Source organism: Cydia strobilella, chromosome 21 (genome assembly GCF_947568885.1).
Source record: "Cydia strobilella chromosome 21, ilCydStro3.1, whole genome shotgun sequence".
Classification (NCBI taxonomy): Eukaryota; Metazoa; Arthropoda; class Insecta; order Lepidoptera; family Tortricidae; genus Cydia; species Cydia strobilella.
The window spans coordinates 11,370,019-11,394,256 of NC_086061.1; the positions used below are offsets into that span (position 1 = coordinate 11,370,019).

The 24,238-nt window shown below is 38.0% G+C and overlaps 1 protein-coding gene across 1 annotated transcript in view; it reads right to left on the minus strand.

The window, feature by feature from the left end:
* The window catches only part of LOC134751291 (uncharacterized), a 53,649-nt gene extending 29,411 nt beyond the window's left edge, over positions 1-24,238 (minus strand). The window contains exon 1 of the mRNA XM_063686675.1: positions 24,093-24,238. Within this exon, the coding sequence (XP_063542745.1) occupies positions 24,093-24,123 (31 nt within the window). The 5' untranslated portion in view covers positions 24,124-24,238. The remainder of the gene's footprint in view (positions 1-24,092) is intronic.

Consider the following 24,238-nt stretch of genomic DNA (forward strand, 5'->3'; position numbering starts at 1 on the left):
AGTGCTTATTCGGGACACGAATACTTAAGTGATGTTTATTATTAAAGTTTACTAATGTATGTTTTTACTTTTGCTCATTGAAAATACTACTACTAAAGAGCAGAGCCCGACTGGGGAAGTACCTTCACCTTACAGAAAACCGCAGCCAAATAACACTAGACCCTACTCATAGTATTGTGTTCCTGCCGGTGAGTAAGGTTGCGGTGAATAAGGGTCCCTGGCAAGCTCAGTTAGTTTGCTCTGAAACTTTGTACTTACAATAGGATGAGGTATATCTATGTCTGTAATTAGTCTATGTAGCTTCAGATACCATAGTAAAAAAAATACAGCGAATTTAAATTTTTCAAACAAAGCTTGCTTTTGCTCTATTCCGTTTGTTTTGCAACTGGAGCTATATAAACTAATTACAGACCTAGATAACACATGTCATTGTATGTGTAAAGTTTCATTACAATCAAACACGTAGTTTTAAAATGAGAACGAAACTCCGTTTGTATGAGGTGAAATTCGGCCGAGCTCTTAATATATTTCCAGAGTTACAGTTACAGTTGTGCCGTTCTTGAGAACGTTCTCCGTTTACTAAGGGAAATATTCTAGAACGAGAACATTCTCCATACAAAACTGAGAACATTCTCGAGAACGGTACAACTTTAGTTACAGTCTTTCGTTCGGCCGAGCAGTGAATTTACGAGCAGCCGCATTGTGCCGAAATTCCGAATATGAGGGTAATACAGAAATACGCAAATGGCGGCAACGTTTATGAAATATAACAAATTGGAGTTATGTACCTTTGTAACACACTTCTATTAGCTTCACTTTGTATCCGAGATATAAGCATTTTTAGGATTCCGTATTCCGTCTATAACTACTTGTATACTATGTCTATGCATGAAATGAAACCGTCTACTAAGAGACAGTTTTGATGCATTTTCAAGTGACAGTGTTACGGCATGATTACGGCCAATCAGAGCGACTAATTTTAAAATAGACCAATAGTATTTCGGGTCGGTGAAATTGACTAATCATAATCTTGGTCGAAGAAAACCCATACCTAAACTTTGATTTTGCAGTTGGTTCGTTGGTGAGCATGCGTATTTTAATTTTGTAGCCTTTTATAAGCTGATATTTTCTTTATAGTCATCTATGTTTATTATCAATCGCTGGTACCCAAAGGGTAAAAACGGGACCCTATTACTAAGACTCCGCTGCCCGTCCGTCTGTCTGTCCGTCTGTCACCAGGCTGTATCTCATGAATCGTGATAGCTCATCATTCGCTTGCCCTTGTCCCATTCACTTGGGGTCGGCGCAGCATGTCTTTTTCTTCCATACATCTCTGTCACCCGTCATCTCATCATTCACTTGCGTTAGTTTCATATCATCTTTCACACAGTCCATCCACCTTTTCCTCGGTTTTCCTCTCCTCGTACTTCCCTCCACATTCATTCTTAATACCTTTCTTGTCACATGACTTTCATCCCTCCGCATCACATGCCCGTGAATCGTGATAGCTACAGTTGCAAATTTTCACAGATGATGTATTTCTGTTGCCGCTATAACGACAAATACAAAAAAAATAATAAAATACATTTTTAGGGGGGCTCCCATACAACAACTGTGATTTTTTTGCCGTTTTTATAGATAATGGTACGGAATCCTTTGTGCCCGCGACGAGCACTTGGCCGGTTTTTTAGTAGTATGCGTGCAAACAGAATGCTCGTGTGAAAGTTATAGTCGTTCGATTCGTAGCTGGTCCCGAACGGTTACTTAAACGGGATCCTGCAGAAAACCGTATCCGCAAAACGGGATGTTCATTGGGAAAGAGCCCTAAGGGAATAAATTCCGAGATAAAATTGTGTCTAACTTATAAACAAGAGCAAAATAAAACGATACCAATGAGAAAAATAGAAAATTAAAAAGCGTTTCTACCTTAGAGAAATAAAATAAAATAGGACCTTTTAGCGGCTTGTGTGTAAAGTTTGGTTCAACAATAGCTTTAAGAATCTCCATTTAAATACTTTGAGTTTTAATCCGGGTGTTATCTTGCAAAATGCCTGTGGGGATGATTCTGTTTTAACAATTTGATAGGGTTTTAAATACTTTAAATCTCATTTTGAAAACTTGGATAATATTCACTCCGTACCTACTGCATTATTTATCTTCATTTCTCAGTGTCCTGATCCAGCGGGGGCAGCATGGTTCCATTGTTATAGCCTATCACTATGCCCGTCGCTTTCACACTTACTTGTTAGAACGTGACAGGCATGGTGACAAGCGATAAAAATGCGACCGTGCTACCTATCCCATTAGTGGCGAGGAGACGCAAAATATTAAACACGGACTATTTTCATTGACTATTTTGATGTTACCGTCAATAAACATGTCGAAGGCCTACGTAGGGTAACCTGGGTAACCTCGTATTATTTTGTGAAATGCCTAATTCGATGATACAAGTTTTGAAGCATGACACTATTCACTATTAGTTCGATTGTCAGTGGGACACTTAAGTGAGAGAGAATTTTTGAGACTCCTGATTGCATTTCATCAGCAGCAATCTTTGAACTCAATCAATCAATCAATCATTTATTTGCACACTACTAAACTATTATTACTACTACTACTACTACTACTACTACTACTATTACTACTACTACTACTACTACTACTACTACTACTACTACTACTACTACTACTACTACTATTATTAGTAGCACCAATCGTCGTGAGCTTCTAACCTAACGATGATTGGTGCTCACGACCAAGGACACAGACGCGGTAAAGACGTATCAAAACCATATCAAGTTATTAAAACAATCGGTCTCCGTATACATTCTGATGAACTAGCTGCAAAAGCTAGCCTTTGCGTTAGCTAGAAGATTTTCCACACTGCTTAAAACAAATACACATTTGATCTCGTTTCAATTTGCTACGTTCTTAATGAAAGAGGGATTTTGCTCTTGTGGTTCGTTACGTAAACATTTGCGGTTATTGAACTACGTTTTCGAAATCACCCCGATGCATATTAAAAGGAGTCTTTAAATTCCGAATTACAAACGTGCGATGAACGATTTTGCTCTTCAGTAGCCTTACCACGAGTTTGGCACTGACATATTCGCTAACGTGTGCGCAACATACTTTCTATACATCTCGCTCGCACTAATATGCGAGTACGGGCGAGATGCACAGAAAGTAAGTAACGCAAACTCTAGCATGTCAGTGTCAGGTCAGTGTCAATCGCGAACGCGAAGCGAAGCGAAGCGGTGCGGTGCGGCGCGGCGCGGCGGGCCCACGCCACGGCGTTCGCGTTCGCAACGAGATATATATATATATTTTTTTTCTTTATTTAGGATTACCAACAGATAATACATCTTACATGCTCTTAAATCTATATAACAATCATGACTGATGCTTATCTAATTATAGGTAACCACAACTTATATAAGTGTCTTGTACCTGTGAACAATAGTGAACATGCAGTAAACTTATGGCTATATGAAATTAGTACATTACATTAACTAAAATATTTACTATAAAAATATTTTATTAATATTTTATTAAGTATTACTTTAGAATTTTTAAGAAACTATGACTAACTAACTACTTTGGGACATCCAGTGAGCCAACATATTTCGTTACCTTTCTTTTAAACTGTTCAAGTTTGTCGTTGAATATGTCAACTCCCGCAGAGCCTGGGACGTGATTGTATGATTTTGCCATTCTTAAAAGGGCAGAATTACGACCTAAATTTGTTTTTCCAAATGGAATGCTAAACAGTTTATACAAACCAGGACGAGGTAGCCTAGCAGGAATAGTTATTTTAATCTTACTTAACAATTCTGGGCAATCCAGCCCCTTACTATTAACTAATTTGTAGAGGAACATTAAATCTAGCACTTTTCTCCTGTTACTTAGTGAAATAAATCTAAAGAATTTCATTCGTTTACTATATGATGTGAGTTTACGGCGTTTGGAAGAGGAATATCCTAAATGTGTTAAAAAGCGTCTCTGTACCTTCTCAATTCGATTCTTATATAGGTATCAAAGGATGGATTCACCCCGCGCCGCGTCGCGCCGCGTCGCTTGGCGTTCGCGTCTTGTTCGCCTGCGTAGTACACAGAATACAATCGTCTGCAAATGATACCACAATGCTTCGTTATAGCGGCAACAGAAATACGTCATCTGTGAAAATTTCAACTAGCTATCACGGTTCATGTAAACAATAAAAAAAATCTTGAAAAACGTAGCCACAAATAAACCTCAGTTACAAAAAAACAGATTCAAGCAAACTTTTTAAATTTATAATAAGGTGCAAACTAGTTTCACTGTCGTATTTTTTAACAGCACGCTCGAAAGTTTTTTGCAAAATTTTCTTTTTAGCAAACTTTGTGAAAGTTGGCATTTTTAGCTTGTTCTAGAATCGAGTTTAAACTGTTGTGAGCCATACTAACATTAAATCATTTACCGTGTACGCAATACACGGTCGTCGTGAACGCTGCTCGCACTATTAGTGCTTGAGAAAGGAGACCTAGGCTCTCCGAAACATGTCGCGCGAGTGACTAAAACAAGTGAGTCTAAACCGTAAAATGATTTAATTGTTCTAGAATGTTTTTAGTGCTCCGTACCCAAAGAGTAAAAACGGGACCCTATTACTAAGACTCCGCTGTCTGTCTGTCTGTCCGTCTGTCACCAGGCTGTATCTCATGAACCGTGATAGCTAGATAGTTGAAATTTTCACAAATGATGTATTTTTAAATGCTGTAAATGTTGTTATCAACAAATACTAAAAACAGAATCAAATAAATATTTAAGTAGGGCTCCCATACAACAAAAGTGGTTTTTATGCCGTTTTTGCGTACACGCTCTCTAAATAGGGATCATAAACTTATGATCCCTACTTATCCATAACTTATGATCCATAACTTATGTACTTATGATCCATAGTTTTTAGTTTTTTTTTTATACTAACACCGTTATGGATCAATGCAGATCTGAAATAAACGATTTAAAAAAAAAATTATGAGAAAATATTATTTTATCCACAAAAGTGGCAAAATAATTTGATGCAAATTTTGAGTAAGTAAGTAGTTTCCTCATGCTTGCTGGTAGAATCGATTTTAAGTGATGATTCATTTGGATATAATTTGTCATATTTTACAGTTAGTATGTATGTATGCATGTAAACACTTTATTGTACATAAGACAGATTACAAATACAATAAAAGAACAAAAATATATACAATGTACAAAGGCGGACTTATCCCTATAAGGGATTTCTTCTGACTTTATCTAGATTATACATTATTAAAACTTAGTTTTCAATTACTTAGGATTCTAAAATTTATTTAAACTTCTTTTTTGCTCTTACAAGCTTTTCTACTAACGTCTTAGCAACTAAATTAGCAATCCAACCAAGTTTCCAATAAATTAACCACCCATATACTAATGGCCAATAAATTCTACACAGTGCTTCGACTGCGGAACCCTTTCTAATCTGGAACCAATTCTTTTTTACGTGGTATCTGCCGACCGATCTCTAATTAAGGCCTTGGCTATTCGCAAAGATCTTTCACATAACCAATGTAGCATATGGATTAAATGTATGTTAGACATAAATGCACGCTTTCCTTTTTAGGGTTCCGTACCCAAAGGGTAAAACCGGGACCCTATTATAAAGACTGTCCATCTGCCTGTCCGTCTTTCTATCTGTCACCAGGCTGTATCTCGTGAACTGTGTTAGCTATTAACAGTTGAAATTTTCACAGATGATGTATTTTTGTTGCCGCTATAACAACAAATACTAAAAAGTGCGGAACCCTCGGTGGGCGAGTCCGACTTGCAATTGTTCGTTTTTTTCTACTAACAATAGAATAGATAAGTCAGGATTTATGTAAACATTTACTTTAATGAACAAGTTTGGGAACAAATCAAATTATTTTATTAAATATTTTGATTTGTGTTTTTTAAGTAGTCACACTACTATATATAAATTAAAAACTGTAATAGATGTCATATATTAAAGAAAAAGTGACGAAGCCTTCCAGTGGTGAAGGCCGGATTCGAACCGGCGTCTTTAGCTATCGCGGCTAACGCCATGAACCCCTAGGCCACCCCGCCACGGCGGTGCCCGTCCGAATTTCTCGACTATATGTCATCTTAGTAAGACTAGGCGTCTTTGACCAGCTCTAAGGGCAAGCAGTGCGCGCTTGCACCTCCTAAACGAACTCCTTACGGATTTACGTTGTAGCGAGAGAGACTGGTGCTGCCATCTATGAACAAGTTTGGGAACAAATCAAATTATTTTATTAAATATTTTGATTTGTGTTTTTTAAGTAGTCACACTACTATATATAAATTAAAAACTGTAATAGATGTCATATATTAAAGAAAAAGTGACGAAGCCTTCCAGTGGTGAAGGCCGGATTCGAACCGGCGTCTTTAGCTATCGCGGCTAACGCCATGAACCCCTAGGCCACCCCGCCACGGCGGTGCCCGTCCGAATTTCTCGACTATATGTCATCTTAGTAAGACTAGGCGTCTTTGACCAGCTCTAAGGGCAAGCAGTGCGCGCTTGCACCTCCTAAACGAACTCCTTACGGATTTACGTTGTAATCGAATCGTTGTGTTCGAATCCGGCCTTCACCACTGGAAGGCTTCGTCACTTTTTCTTTAATATATGACATCTATTACAGTTTTTAATTTACTTTAATATTAAGTGAGAATTGAGCCCAATATCACCGTTTGTTGTTCAAAATCTTCTCAGTTACGAAATCGTATGGCATTTTCGTAAGTAAACAGGCCCCGTAGAGTGTAGACATAGACAACATATTAATTATAGTATGTATAGTATGTATATGTAAGTTTATTTTCGGTAGTGTGTATTATTTATCGCTATATTTTTTGTTTTAAGTTACCTATTCTGCTTTTTTTTTTGTTCAATGCCTGCACCTATCACTGTTTCTGTTTAGCCTGGTGGTTGACTGGTAGAGAATGCCTTTAGGCATTAAGTCCGCCATTTGTACTTTATTTGTTATATTGTGCAATAAAGTTTAAAATAATAAATAAATAACATACCAATCGCTAACGCTCCGTAGTGAACAAAACACAACTGTCACTGTCGCACTTATATGGAAGAGTGATAGAGAGACACAAAGCGATTCGATGGCGAGCCCAAGCGATCGTAAAAGTCTAGGCCGCCAGAAAACTACATAAATTTTGCTGTCCCGATTTGGGATTTCTTGTTTGTTCTTTAAACTTACCAAATTGTATCAAAATATGACGAAAAAAAATCAACAAATAAAATAATTGCCTGTATATAGGTAAAATATATCTATTTCAATTGAAAATCATATTTAGTTTCTAAAAAAAAGGGCAGGACTTAAACAATAGGTCAACTAATATAAGTTCGTAGCCCTTCGAAGGGTTCAATAAAGTTTTGAATATAGGGTCGTTATTATAAAGGGCCTATTAATAGCAACCCTAATATGTCAAGGAAGTACGGGTAAAGGGTTCTTATGCCAGACTTATGGTCCGAGTTATAATGGAGAGAATTAGTGAATCTTAGATTTGAGGTAAATATTCTGTCTCGCTGTCTAAAGCCATCATTTCTTCGTAATCTCGCACTTTACGTGGGCAACCACGATTTTATCTACAGTTTATATACTTTAATATTTTATTTATATCAATTAACTGAAGCGGTAACCGAAACCTCCATATCATCACCTTGGAAGGAACGCCATTAAATCAGGTTAACAGCTTTAAATACCTAGGCTCGGTCATTTCCAGCGATGGTACCATTAATGCCGATGTCTCCCACAGAATAAACACTGGTTGGATGAAGTGGAAAGACCTAACTGGTGTCTTATGTGACAAGAGAATGCCGGTAACCATTAAGGGAAAAGTTTACAAAGCGGCAGTCCGTCCGGCCATGGCGTACGGCGCCGAGTGCTGGCCCCTCAAAAAACAGCTAGAGGATAAACTTCACGCCGCCGAAATGAAAATGCTGCGCTGGGCCGGTGGTGTCACCTTACTAGACCGCATCCGTAACACCTACATCCGTGGTAGTTTTAAAGTGAGACCTTTACCAGAAAAAATAACCGAAGGGAGACTTCGATGGTTTGGGCACGTCATGCGCCAAGAACCCGAACACATGACACGCAAGGTGCTAGATATGTTCCCCACACAATCGCGACGAGGAAGACCCCGACTGACATGGCTGGCAAAAGTAAAGAGGGATATGGAAGAAGCCCGAATCCCGCCTGAGACGACCCAGGACCGAGAAGCCTGGCGAAATATAACTAGGAGAGCCGACCCCAAATAATGGGAAAAGGACAAGGAGAAGAAGAATTACTACGAGTAGTTAAAATTAACATATATTATATACATACATACATACATACATATAATCACTTTATTTCCCGGAGGGGTAGGCAGAGACCACGGATTTCCACTTGCTACGTCCTGACATACCTCTCAAAAAAAATTTCGCGATTTTGTGGTTGGTCCCATAGTAAAAGTTGCTCAGTATCCCAAAACCTCCCTAGCAACGATTTACTTATTTTTAGCCACCCTGTATACGAATAAGTAAATGTGACGTTATTAACTAAAAGGTACCACATTGTCGCTTGTTTAATAAGGTTGATTTCTAATTGAAGCTATATGGAAATAGCGCATTACTGACATGCGCTTTTGATTGAAAATGGCACAGATGACAGCGAACTGTTTTGATGCATGTATATATTGTATAATATGTGATATGTTCTCTAAATTATATAATTTAGGTATATGCTTTAATTTGACATTTAACAATTAGAATTTTAACATTAATTTGTATCTCATGAGCTACACCGCCACGTTAAATATATGGCTTCATATGGCCAAAAATGGAACACTTAATTATATGTAATGTGAATAACACCTTATTATTCACAACGACGGGACTTAATCGTGTAAAATAAGTTTAAAGTCGGAAGGTAAATTTACTTACTTTACGCGATTAAGTCCCGTCGTTGTGAATAATAATGAGTAAAAATCGTGAAAGTTTTAATCAGTGTTAAGTAACACCTACCTGCTTTTCGACAAATAATAGTTATTTGTTATACAAGGGTGCAAAATTGTATTTTACCCGCGAGTGTGGAATTGAAACATGAGCAAGCGAAAGGATTCTATAGTAATATAAAAAAGAATCCTGAGCGCAGCGAGTGTTTCAACACACGAGAAGTAAAATACATTTGCACCCGTGTGTAACACAAAACTTTTCCCCTCACTATAGCGAGGAAAGTGCAACATCCACAGGCGTTAGATCATCTTCATCACTGGAATCACTAATTTTTTTACGATATTATAACAGAAAACACCAGAAATTCTGATTTTCACGTGAGTCGGTGAGAAGAACAGTAAAAATTTTGTTGACAATGTTGACATTTCTGTTCTGACGTATGAAATGTCAACGATGCGTTTTGAAATTGCATCGACTCAACTTGTGCGATCAGGATTATATTTAACATCATTATAAAAAATCAAACGTTTCTTATGGAATTTTAAGGTTTATGACTTAAAATCATTAAATAAAGCTAAATCTGGTATTTTTTATTAGATTCTCAAACCATTTATTTAATGATAATTAATATCGAACGAACCATTATTATGAGCGTTTTACGTTTTGTTATCTGTCAAGCTACTTAAACACGCTCCATCCAAGGTCAAATTGCTTTCCCCACTAGTGGATAAAATGCGTTTTTCCCCGCTTGTTTTAAAGGATAATAGACGGCTTTCCGAGCTAGTGAGGGGAAAATGAATTTAATTGAATTAAATCCTGTATAGATTGCAACGGTTCCGAGAGTAAAGATGGTCCCAAGTAGTCCCAACCTAATTATCAGAGCAACTGCGGTGTTCTACGGCTGTGAACCGCTATAAGTCAGCGCAAAGGATAGAGCGTTTCCTATTTCCTTTCTCTCGGCGTTACTATTGGAATTCACTTTTGAGATATAAAGATTTGAGGTGAAAAAAAAAATATTTTATAAAAAAAAAGTTAATTTTTTAAATGAAACAAATATACCTATATACACGTTAGACCAGGCCTTGTCCGGGCCTTAGCTTTCGGCGCTTCGTTTTCTATGGAAAGCATCACGTGATCACCTGTCTTGTCATAGAAAACTAAGCGCCGAAAGCACCGGCCCGGACACGGCCCGGTCTAACGTGAGTCATCCTTAAATCGCTTTTGATAAAGTAAATGCCATAAAAATCCAGGAAAAGTAAACAGACAGCAGGTTACAAAAATCATTTTTGATTGCGACGTACCTATTTATGTAAAAAAATAAATGTACATGAGATACATGGAGTCACGTAAATTTGCAAGGGCAAATTCTAATCAAAAGGTTAAAGTTGGCCCAATGTAAGATAAATCATGGCGAATTTTATGTTATTTTAGAATGTCGATTTAAAAACGAGAGCGCAACTTCCGCGATATATATATACGCGATAAAGCTACTCCAACCCTACACCTCCGACCCGAGAAGATTTAATTCCCTCCTAAATTGTAGGAGGGTATCCCAATATGGGTCCGGCAACTATATCTATACTTGAAAATAGTTGCATTGTACAACTAGCCTTATGAACCGATTTTTGCATCTACAACCAGCCTTAAAGTAGTAGTAGTAGTAGTAGTAATAGTAGTAGTAATAGTAGTAGTAGTAGTAGTAGTAGTAGTAGTAGTAGTAGTAGTAGTAGTAGTAGTAGTAGTAGTAATAGTAGTAGTAGCAGTAGTAGTAGTAGTAGTAGTAGTAGTAGTAGTAGTAGTAGTAGTAGTAGTAGTAGTAGTAGTAGTAGTAGTAGTAGTAGTAGTAATAGTAGTAGTAGTAATAGATAGATAGATAGATAGATAGATAAACTGTTTATTTGTTTGCCACAATACACACAAAATATTCAAATACAGAAATGACATAGGTACACAGAACAATCCAGAAAATAAATAAAAATTACAACAACAAATAAGTCACACCGATTTTTACATAATATGTAGAGGAAAAGGAAAAAAATACATAAAAATACTGTTTTATACAAATAAAAATCCTGTGTGCGTCGCAGCAAAACAAAAAGGTTCTGGCTCAGTATTACGCTTCACCCATTAGGAAAAGCACTGATTTTCTGCCAGGACCTGATCACGTCAACAAAAAACAGTGGAAAATAATGAAATAGTCGAAAGTTAGTACTTACCTAATTAATTATTAATAAATAACTAGTGACACAGTTTAAACTATGGAGACATTTAATGCTTGCACATAGTTGTGACTGAGGAAATAATACGCCGAATAGAATAGCTAATTAACAGTTTTAATGTAAGATAGAAGTTAACAACAATGATAAGTGCAATTTTTAATTTCGCATTGACAGTAGCGACACCAAGTGGCAATATAAGTAAAGTAATTGTTCGTTCGGAAACTGTGATCATGTTTACACATCTTCAACATCCTCCCTTAAACATAATCCCATCTTGGAAGAACAATATGCTAATTTCGTGTGCGACGTTGCTTTAGTAAGAGAGTCTGCAATCATCTTGTCTGTCTGTACATAGCGCACCTCAATGGCTCCTTCAAGTACCTTATCACGGACAAAATGGTGCCTCACATCGATGTGCTTCGTCCTGGAATGATATCCGTCAGAACCTGAAAGTTTTATAGAGCTCTGATTATCGCTGTAAATTACTAAGGCTTCATTCTTCAGTTGTGGCCACAAATTTTCTTGAAATTGTTTAAGCCACAAAGCCTCTTGTACGCACGACGATAGAGACATATATTCCGCTTCTGTTGTAGAAAGCGCGACGGTAGGCTGACGTCTAGAGTTCCAGCTGATTGTTCCTCCCTGGAACTGAAATGTATAGCCAGTACAGGAACGCCTGTCATCTCCTGAACTTGCCCAGTCTGCATCGCAGTATCCATGAGCCATGGTTTCCTGACAGTCTTGCTTATAGCTCAGCCTGTAATCAAGAGTGCCTTTTAAATAGCGCATAACACGCTTCAGCGCAACCCAGTGCTGCATCTCTGGTTTTTTGTTATATTTGCTCAACATATTTATGACAAAACTTATGTCCGGTCTAGTAACTTGTGAGATGTACAACAAACAACCAATTATTTCCTGATAAGGAACATTATCTAAAATCTCGGCATTTTCAGTAGTTCCAATTAGCTTATTATTCAAATCCATTGGTGTTTGTACACTTTTGCAATCAGACATGCCAAATTTGTTTAATACTTCTTGTATATATTTTCTTTGGTCCAAATACAAGATACCTTTGGTCCTATCTCTCTCTACATGTATGCCAAGACAATAATTAATGTCTCCTAAATCTTTAATTTTAAATTTTTTATGTAACTCTTCTTTAAAGTAGTGTTTTGTCTCCTGATTATTGGTGAAAAACACAAGGTCATCAACATAAATGGCCAGAAAAAACATGTTGCTACTATCTACTATTTTATAATAGATACAAGGATCTAACTTTGAACGTGAGAGTCCCATTTCTCTCAATGTCATATCAATCTTCTTGTTCCACTGCCGGCTGGCCTGTTTCAAACCGTACAGTGATTTATTTAACCGGCATACTTGCTCACCGTTGTTGCCATACATAGGCGGTTGCTTCATGTAGATCTCCTCCTCAATGTCGCCTTGAAGAAAAGCTGACACGGCATCCATCTGACATATATCTAGGTCATATTTAACCGCTAAGGCAAATAAATATCTTAAAGAAGCGTACCTGACAACTGGTGAGTATACTTCAGTGTAGTCTATGCCTGGTTTTTGAGAACATCCTTTGACAACGAGCCGTGCCTTGTACTTCACTATTGCTCCATTTTCATTTGTCTTGGTTTTGAAGACCCACTTACATGGTATTGGACGCTTGCCCGGTGGTAGAGTAGTAATTTCCCATGTATTATTCTCCATTAAGGACCGATACTCCTCTTCCATAGCATCTTTCCAGTGTTGAGCGTTAGAACTCGACAAAGCTTCTTCTACAGTCAGCGGATCTGAAATCTGAACACACATGAAATTATTACCTGGAGCAAAATGTTTCTGATGGGATCTCAAAGTGATTTGTCTTTCAAGACTTTCATTGCTGTCACTACCACTGGGGTAATATGTCTCATCATTAGTATTCATTACACAGCTGTCAAAGGATGTTTCAGAATCTGATGATGTAGTTTCATTCTGTATTGTCTCTGTACTATCATCAGTATTTGTTATATCTTCACTCTCCTGTGTCTGTTCATCGGAACTAAGAGAGACTGTGGTCAACTGTGGCCCTGAAATGGGTTTCTGTGTCATATTTTCAGTGCTTTTACCATCCTCAATAAATATAACATCCCTGCTAATCACCATATTTCCATTAATAGGATTTAACAACCTGTAGCCCTTTGTATTATCACAATAGCCTACAAAAATTAATTCTTGTGATTTACGGTCCCATTTTAGGCGTTTTTCTTTTGGAATGTGTACCATAGCCTTAGTTCCAAATATCTTAAGGTGTGAAATGTTAGGTTTCTTACCTGTCCATTTCTCGTATGGTGTTACCTCATCCAAAACTCGTGACGGTGATCTGTTGATGATATAAGCAGCACAGGCAACTGCTTCAGCCCATAGATTTTTCTTCAGCTTTGCATCAAAAAGCATGCACCTTGCACGCTCTACCAGACTTCTCATCATCCTCTCTGCCAATCCGTTCTGCTCGTGCGTGTACGGAGCACTGGTCTGGTGTCTGATGCCGGAAGCTGCTAGAAATCCAGAAAAATCTTTGTTACAGTATTCTGTCCCTCTGTCGCTCCTAAATACTTTTATCTTTCTTTCTAACTCATTTTCCACCTCTTCTTTAAATGTCTTGAAAACCGTTGTAATATCCATTTTGTTCTTTAGAAAATATACATATACTTTGCGGGAATAGTCATCTATGAAAGTTATGAAGTATCTGGCACCACCGGCTGATGGTACCTCCATCGGACCACATAGATCTGAATGCACTATTTCTAGCAATGCAGTAGCTCTAGAACCGGAATGCGGAAATGGTAATCGTGTTTGTTTTGCTTCACAACAGGGTTTGCATACAGTATCAATCTGCTTATTAGTAATATTTATGCCTTCAGCACACTCCTGTAACTTCTTCACATCAGCCATATTCAGATGAGCCATCCGTTTATGCCAGGTGGCAAGATCTGCCTTACTTGCACAAAAGACAGCACATGCACTGCCAGTTACAGTATTAAGCTTATACAAGTCATTGATTGCTTGTCCAGTTGCTATGAGATTCTTGTTGGCATCAAAAATATAACAGCCTTGTTTTGTGAACTCCACTGTGCAGTCATTCTTTGTTAATTGACTGACCGATAACAAGTTTGCACCCAATTCAGGAATAAATAAAACTTTTCTCACCTGGATAGGACAACCATCTTTACATGTGTCTGTTTGAATATTTACTTTACCCATATTCTCAACCTTGACATAAGCTTTATTTGCCACCATTATCTTCTGGACCGGAGGTGGTTGTAAATCGTACATCCATTCTGGACATCTTGTCATATGCATTGTCGCACCTGAGTCTACATACCAAGCATCTTTATCTATTAACGAATTGCATGCTGAAAAAACTGCTGAAAAACTATGTTGAACATTACTAGTTTTCTTCGCTGGACACTGAGTCTTGAAATGTCCATATCGATTGCAACCGAAGCAACGTGGACCTTTTCCTTTGGGCTTTGTATTTTGGTGAAAAGTACTCTTCCCTTTAGTCAAGAACGCAGACGACTCTGAACTTTTCACTTCTTGTAACAGTTTAGTCTTTATAAAATCTGATGATATCTTGACGCCGGAACTCTCGAGACCCATGATCATTGGTTTGTAATTCTCTGGTAGGCCCGCCAGCATGAGTGTGCCTAGCCACTCATCTCCCACTTCGAAGCCTATATTCCTTAACTTGTATGCAGAGCTCATAATTTTATTCACATAATCTTCTATATTTGAGCAATTATCGAGCGAAGTGTTGATTAAATCACGTAACAATCCCACTTTTCTTGACAACCCGGAGTCCTCAAATGCATTTTGTAGATTTAACCACACATCTCGTGATGTTTTTGCGTTTTCAATATGAACGTAGTTGATTGGTTCTACTAACAAAATAATCTTGGACTTGGCCTTAATGTCTTTCTTAGCATCCACTTCTACTCCCGGATCAACACATTCCCATAAATCTTCGTGCTCCAAATACGATTTGACTGCGAACCTCCACGTCGAGTAGTTTTCGCGACCGGCTAATTTTTCAATTTGCAGGTTAGACGACGACGTAGCCATTGTTCCCGGGTCAAATTATTTCGCGAATTACTTGTTGTACTGACTTTACTACGATTAAAATAATTAACCTCAGTTCTATATTGCGTTTATGCCCATAACCTGAGGAAATAATACGCCGAATAGAATAGCTAATTAACAGTTTTAATGTAAGATAGAAGTTAACAACAATGATAAGTGCAATTTTTAATTTCGCATTGACAGTAGCGACACCAAGTGGCAATATAAGTAAAGTAATTGTTCGTTCGGAAACTGTGATCATGTTTACACATCTTCAACAGTGACATAGAAGTGTCAGTGTGGTTAGCATGTATGTAGTGTCAAATGTGATTTAGAGAAAATCTTTATTTTTATTTTTAAGCAGGATTACTAAGACTAAATTCGGTAATCAGCAACCAGGTAACCGTGAGGAATTCCCAAACTTTGCTTCTCTAAAAGGAATTTTTTGAAATGAAATTTGAAACTACGCTTAGTTTTCATAACACGAATAGGTGGAGGAATATTGTTCCAACACCTGGTTGCGAGATACCGAAAGCAGCCTGTAAAAGCAACGGTTTTGTGAGGATGTGCTTCTAGGAGACATCGTCTGGTGGAACGAGTACCGTGTCGTTTATGGAAAGAGGATATACGAATTTTGGTAAACAGGTATTCGGGCTTTTTGTCATTCAAAACGCCAAATAGCAGACTCGCAAGATGTAGGTACGAGAGGACATGTTTAATATGGACGCTTTGTTTAAGTAAGGTGTGATATGACTTCTCGGCGAGATTGAACAACAAAAACGGAAACAAGCATTTTGGACTCTTTGGATAAGACGGCGAGTTTTTTCCAGCAGTCGTGGCCCATACACAATATCTGCGTAGTTTAACTTGGAGAGAACCAGCGATTCGCACAGCAACTTACGTATTTCCTCGCTTAGAAGGTTTCGAATTTGGTACAAAACCTTCAAGCGATAAAAACACGACTTCACCAATTCTCCTATATGCTTCTCAAACCTTAGCTGGCTGTCCATCACTAACCCCAGGTTTCTTGCCTCATCTACGCGTTCGATCAGTGATCCCCTTATGCTGATCTTTGGCTCATTATTTAAAATCCTAGATATGTGCACCTTGGATCCCAATATCATAAACTTTGATTTGAGTGGATTCAATAGTAGCCCGTTATTATCTGCCCAAGTGGAGATATTTTCCAGGTCTTCACTTATTTTAACTATTGCTTCGTCAAACTCACTTGGTCGGGCTGAGCAGTAAAGTTGGACGTCATCTGCGTATAGGTGGTAATTGCAGTAATAGTAGTAGTAGTAGTAGTAGTAGTAGTAAACACTTTATTGCACAAAACAAGTACATAACACAGAAAGAATACAGTAAATGTATACAAAGGCGAACTTATCCTATGTATGTACAGTACCGGCCAATAATATATCACCTCCATGTTTTTACTGTATAACTTTTTTTATATTTGTGAGTAACTTCCACCTCACTGTTTTAGGTAGTCTAATAGTATTCCTTTGTACGGCCGATGAGAAAAATTGGTCTCATGCAATGGTTTTTTCATAGAGGGTTTTTAAAAATGTATTGTTACCTTAATTTTTTTACTAGAGGTTTTTTAGTAATATGCTGAGTATCCTACTGTAATTCACATTATTTCATTGCAATATTCATCATATCTTTGTATAAAATGACTAGTAAAATATGCAATCTACAATCTAAGACATGACATTTCATAGTACCACATGAAATGTCATTTTAGTCTATGGAATAAAAAAACAGAATTATAACCTATATTGTTTACTCTATACAAGCTCATACAAAAACACTCAAAGGTGATATATTATTGGCCGGTACTGTATGTGTGTATGTTGTCTGTGTTATCTTATGTCTTATCTTCATCTTATTAAAGTTTATAGTTTATGATAGTAACTAACTAAAGTTTGTAGTTTTTCCTCAGTCACCCGTTGACCACGAACGCTGTAAAGGGTTCGAAACGTCGGGATGTATTATTCAATATACGCGATATAATCCGTTTTCATAGTTTTATTTCATGAACTTTGTTTTATTTAGAGATTTCTATGGTAGGGGGCAGCACCTGGTGTAGCGTTTCAGTATATTGCTAGTCTCGAGTGGGAACGATATTAAACCATATGAATGAGGTACCCGCTAACACAAATAAAATACAACCCTGGCTTTTGTTAGCGCCTTAACCGCCATTCTTTTGTGAATACTATTTCACTATGTTGTCTGGCGGTATATATATTTAAAAAACCGGCCAAGTACGAGTCGGACTCGCGCATGAAGGGTTCCGTACCATTACGCAAAATACTTAAATATTTATATTATTCTGTTTTTAGTATTTGTTGTTATAGCGGCAAAAGAAATACATCATCTGTGAAAATTTCAACTGTCTAGCTATCACGGTTCATGAGATACAGCCTGGTGACAGACGGACAGACGGACAGACAGACAGACAGACAGACAGACAGACAGAGCGGAGTCTTAGTAATAGGGTCCCATTTTACCCTTTGGGTACAGAACCCTAAGAAACAAGTAAATATACAATAAAAATAAGAGTCCCTAAATCATACACAATTTCCTAATAAACTTTAAAAATACTAGTATTTATGGAACAAAAAAAAAAAACGGCTAAGTGCGTGTTAAACCACGTATAAATGGAGGGTTCCGTACACACACTACAATGATGATAATTGATAATTAAAAACTATTCTATGTCCTTCCCCGGGTCCCAAACTATATCACCATACCACATTAAAAATCGGTTCATTGGTATCGTGAATAGGTGAGCGTTTCTCTATTTTTTTGCCATTTTTATTTATGTGACCTTTTTTGCCACTTTTGTGTTTCTAGTCAGGATGACGAGCCCTTTTTATCCTCATAGGAGAAAAAAAGTGTTCCAAAATTTCCATACATTTTTCAAACTTTCCTTTTTATTACCGCCATACAAAGTATATAGGGAAATTGTAACACAATAGAAAAAACCTTGGCACATTTTTATATCCCATTAGGATCGGAAAGAGCTCGTGATTCTGAGTAGAAATAACACAAAAGTTGCAAAAAAGTTCACATAAATAAAAATGGCAAAAAAAAGCTCAGGTAACAGATAGACAGAATTACTTTCGCATCGATTGCTGCCGATATGCTTGCCGATACTTATACTAGCTACACGTAGAAATCTTTAAAATTTGATTAAATTAAACAAAAAATCAACATCACAAATCAAAATATTGCAACTTTTATATAAAAGACCGTGGAACTCAGGCAAAAATTAATCTTAGACATTACGGAAACAAAAGCTTCAAAATACATTGTTTTGAGGCTGTTTAAATACGCAAAACCCTAAAGAAACATTTCAAGCTATTTAGAGAACATCAAAGGGTCCGACTTGTTACAATAATAACGTCATAACCGACAGTAAATAATTATTAAATATTCTACTCTATTTCAAAGACACGAAGGTTCAAAATTGAGTTTCTGGTATATCTACTATATATAGTTAGGGATTTTTGTGGACGCAAGAGGTTAAATTTGGAACCGTAATAGCATTTGCGGAGCGAGCAACTCTACAATTGTTTATTTGAATTAATTAAAGGTTAGAAGCCGAGGGTTCCGTACTTTTTAGTATTTGTTGTTATAGCGGCAACGTGAAAATTTTAACTAACTATCACGTTTCATGAGATACAGCCTTGTGGGTGGCAGACAGACGGACAGACGGAGAATGGAGACTTAGTAATAGGGTCCCGTTTTTACGCTTTGGGTACGGAACCCTAAAAATCCATTACCGGTGTCTTTTCTCAAACCAAATTGTTACACTTTCCATTTATACTACCATAACAATGATATGTCCGCGCATGTTCGAGTAAAATACCGCATCTAATTATAATTTCATCTAAACCAGAGGTGAGGAGGTGAGAAAAAACCGCGAACGCAGCGTACAGGAAGCAACATAAATCGGCAGTGGGCGTGCCGCAGGCGGCCGGCGCTGGGGTATACTTGTGTGCGCCGGGTACTTGAACAGAAATTATTAAGACTTTTACAGGAAGGAGTTAAAGAAATTACCACCTTTTCAAGAGATAAATACGTAAAGGTGTGGTTTCGGTGAACGAGTAAGCGAGATCATTTAATAATTAGAGGTAGGCAATCCTTGATCCGGCCGAAATAATATATTGTTTTTCGCAAGAAATCTGCGAAGATTGCACACAATAAGAGAAACTAGCCAGTCTTTTTTAACCAGGCGGACGAACATAAGCTAGACTGTTTAGTAACATGAGGCAGGTAATCCTTGATCCGGGTGCAATAAATGAAATGAAATTATGATTACCTACCTAGTACTTTTCTAAAGAAATACTAAGAAAAGAAAATCACACATACCTAATAATAAATAGGAAAAATAAACCTTAAAGTTTAAAGGATTTAGCGTACGGTAGGTAACATAAATTGCCGGCGCTGGGGTACACTTCTGTGCGCTGGGTACTTGAACAGACATTATTAAGACTTACAGAAAGGAGTTAAAGAGATTACCACCTAATCTTTTTCCAGAAATAAATAGCGTAAAGGTGGGTTCCCGCGGCCCGTTGTTTTACAGATCAGACCGCGCCTCAGATCGTGGGAACGGTCGCATCCAATGAGGCCTGTGGTCGCCTGTCGTCACCCACTCCCGACGGATAGCCGCACAGGCATCCACAGGCGTGCCTGACCTGTAATAACACGGACCGTGGGAACCCACCTTAAAGGTCTGATTTAGGTGGACGAGTAAGCGAGACCGTTTAAGGCCGTTCCATCGGTTTGCCACTGTCTTTGTCACATCTCGCAAGAAAGAACGGGAAAGAACATACGCGCCAAGTGTCAATTTTGATCGAATTTTGTCGGTTTTTATTTATTTTAAAAACGTTACCTTACAATATCGAAATTCTAAAGCTATGAAATTACTATTTATGTTAAGATTGTTTTTTCTTATTTTTTTGTTTATAGTATTACATAATAAATAACCGAGTAAAGTTGGATTTAAAGTCCGAGGTAGTCTAATAGAGGTAGGCAATCTTTGATCCGGTCGAAATACTGTATTGTAACTATTGTATTTCTCAAGAAATTTGTGAAGTTTTTTTAATAAAATAAGGCGGACGAACATGAGCTACTCTGTTTAGTAACATGAGGCAGGTAATCCTTGATCCGGGTGAAATTATGATTACCTACCTACCTATTGCTTTTCTCAAGAAATACTAAGAAGACAAGAAAATCACACATAAAGAAAACCTGGAAAATTAAAGGCGGCATTTTTACAAATATAACAATGATATTTCTTCTCAATAAATACCGCATCTATATAAACCCACATCTATACCGGTAGGCTGGTACGTTCGACGTGTTTTCTCTCAGTCGCACTTGTAAATTCGTTCGTAAGTGTGACAGGGAGGCAACACGTCGAACGAGGTTCGCGGTAGGCACTAAGAGGTGGGAAAAAACAAAAGGCTTTTGTTTTTCCCCACCAAAAAACCGCGGACGCAGCGTACGGTAGGCAACATAAATCGGCAGTGGGCGTGCCGCAGACGGTCGGCGCTGGGGTACACTTGGGTGTGCCGGGTACTTGAACAGAATTTACGAGTAGGTATTATAAAGTCTGTTACACTTTGAAAGGAAAGTCTGACTCTGAAAGGAATTAAAGATAGGTTTGATTCTTTTAGGTTTAAGCGAGGAACGTTTAGGTGAATTTCGTACATTAAGTATGATTAAGTGAGTGAAAAACAAATGTAAAAAAATAATAAGTTTTTTTTTACGAAGTTATGTTAGTTTACTGTGGAGATTTAAATTTATTACAGCACAATAAACAATACAATACAATAGAAATCCTCTTTATTGCACAACCTCAGAATAAACTATGAATGAGCTACTATAGTTATTTTGCTAGTTTACAAACTAACCTAAGTAATCCCTTGGAATATTTCTTTAAGCTTCCGATGAGAGTAACATAAAATATTTAGTATCATTAAAGAACACAATAGTAAGGTGGTCAGTAGGTCAGCTATGTCATATGAGTACATTTTTTCCATAAATTTGTATCGTAGGTTAGATTAGGTTAGAACTAGGACCCTTACAAAGACATACTGCCAGAAAAGTAGGTTAGGTTAAGACTGCCAATGAAATGAAGTGCTAACTAGATTTTTTGTAAAAAAGAAAAGAAATCTAACTGCTCCAATGAAAGTAAACCCAGGTAGCAAAATGACGTCAGCGACGTCATAATGACGTCAATTATACGTCATAATGACGTAATGGACGTCATAACGACGTATAAATGCTACCTGGGAATTAAGTCAAGTTCGAACCGCCACTCAAACTTATGCTTATCAATCGAATGTCTTACTGACTTACACTTTTATTTGGCGATATTCTAAAATTATTTAAACGAACATAACATTTTTTAAAATATTTTTTTTAAATACCACATCGGTGGCAAACAAGCATACGGCCCGCCTGATGGTGAGCAGTCACCGTAGCCTATGGACGCCTGCAGCTCCATGCGCGTTGCCGACATTTTAAAAACCCTTTTAATATTTTAAAATTGTAATCATATACAAATTAAAACATTTGCGAATCGTTTTATTTTGTCTAGTGACTATTTACGAAGCGATGTATTTGCGGAATATAAAGTTTGCCGAATGAGTACTTTTTAGGGTTCCGTACCCAAAGGGTAAAAACGGGACCCTATTACTAAGACTCCGCTGTCCGTCTGTCCGTCCGTCTGTCTGTCTGTCCGTCTGTCACCAGGCTGTATCTCATGAACCGTGATAGCTAGACAGTTGAAATTTTCACAGATGATGTATTTCTGTTGCCGCTATAACAACAAATACTAAAAACAGAATAATATAAATATTTAAATGGGGCTCCCATACACCAAACGTGACTTTTTTTGCTGTATTTTTTTCGTAATGGTACGGAACCCTTCGTGCGCGAGTCCGACTCGCACTTGGCCGGTTTTTTTTTCAAAAGTAATTTGTAAAGTAATAGTCAACTATATTTATGACATAAGGCCTCATGAGGTTAACTAAGCTGTCCTGAGGGCCTACCGCGAACCACGTTTGACGTGTTGCCTCAATATCGCAATTTTTTGTTGTCGCTGGGGTAAATGCCTTTACGCATCTCACCCCCGGGCAAGGGAAGCCCATAAGGGGGGGGGGGTGGTATGTGGGACTCGCTCCTCCTGCTCCCTCTGTTAGTCAGAGGGAGGGGAGGAGAATACCCACTAACATCCCCTGCGTTGATTCTCCGCACTGTCGTTTATGGGGGCGCCATGGGGTCGCAAACGTTCTACCACGACGTCCCCCGGCTGCCGCACTTGTAAATTCGTACGTAAGTGTGACATAGGCACATGTCGAATGTGGTTCGAGGTAGGCGCTCTGTGTCGTACTCCACTGTGTCACACGTCACACTGCATCCATCATCATGGCGACACGTCTCCGGGATCGTTTGTATCCGTCGCCATACTGACTCCCGCTGCGGTGGTTACACGCACTTTGATAGGACCTGTGCTTGTATTACACGAGTTTCAAAACAATTTTGCACCATAATTTTAAAACGAACACGGGACTTAATCGCGTACAAACTTATGTTTAAGTACGTACAAGTTAATAATCAAGATCAAGTGCGGGTAGTTCGCAAAATCCGCGCGGCAAGATGTTGATACAATTCCTCGCCAGTCTGCCTGTGACCACGAACGTAACGTCACGTTCGAAACGTCAGGCCATAAATAAACGTAAGTTTGTACGCGATTAAGTCCCGTGGTAGTTTTAAAATTATGAGTGCAAAATCGTGTTAGTTTAAATCAGTATAATTTTGCACTACATATTTATACCACGCCTTTACAAGAATTTTTAACCGACGTCCTTCGCTTCGATCCTTACGAGCGAACTAAACTCCGCCTCCCACAGAGATAACCAATTATGTTGCATTTAGGATTCTTTATATCAATTTGGTAGGGTAGGAGAAAACAGTCGAGTACGAAACCTCGGTTTTTGAGATTTTTACGCAGGATTTCTCGCCTAACCTGGCGTTTGTCCTTATCACACTAGTTTTAGGAGCCATATCCGTTAGCGAGACGGATATACCTATTCGCCTAAAATATTTTTTTATTTAAATCTCAGCTCCCGTATCTTATTACAATCAAAATAAATCTACTTCCACAATCGACATATTTAGTTGCATTTAAGTGTAAAAATATTATGTAACATATTATGTATTTTTTTGGCATATCGAAACAAAGTATTTTATTTCAAGTATTCTTAACGATGTTCTGATATTTCCAGAAACGGAAAACTCAACCCGGCCATCGCAAATGTCATTTGTAGTAATTTTAAAAATATATTTTTTTATTAATATTATTAGGCTCATTATTTAAGTGCCAAAGTGCCGATTACGCACCGAGTGCCAGAAACACCGCGAGTGGTATGATTGACCCGTGGGCCGCTGCGGCCACACACGTACCACATCTACTTCTATCACTATTTTAACACTTTTGTAACCAAAGTGCCGATTACTCACCAAGTGCCAGGAAAACCGCGAGTGGTATCATTGACCCGTGGGCCGCTGCGACACGTACCATATCTACTTCTATCACTATTTTAAAACTTTTGTAACCAAAGTGCCGATTACTCACCAAGTGCCAGGAACACCGCGAGTGGTATCATTGACCCGTGGGCCGCTGCGACACGTACCACATCTACTTCTATCACTATTTTAACACTTTTGTAACCAAAGTGCCGATTACTCACCAAGTGCCAGAAACACCGCCAGTGGTACCATTGACCCGTGGGCCTCTACAGCCCCACGCGCGCCACATCTACTTCTGTCACTATCTTTACACTTGAATTTTATTTCTTTCACACATTTTTCACACTTGTACTTTTATAGTTTCACT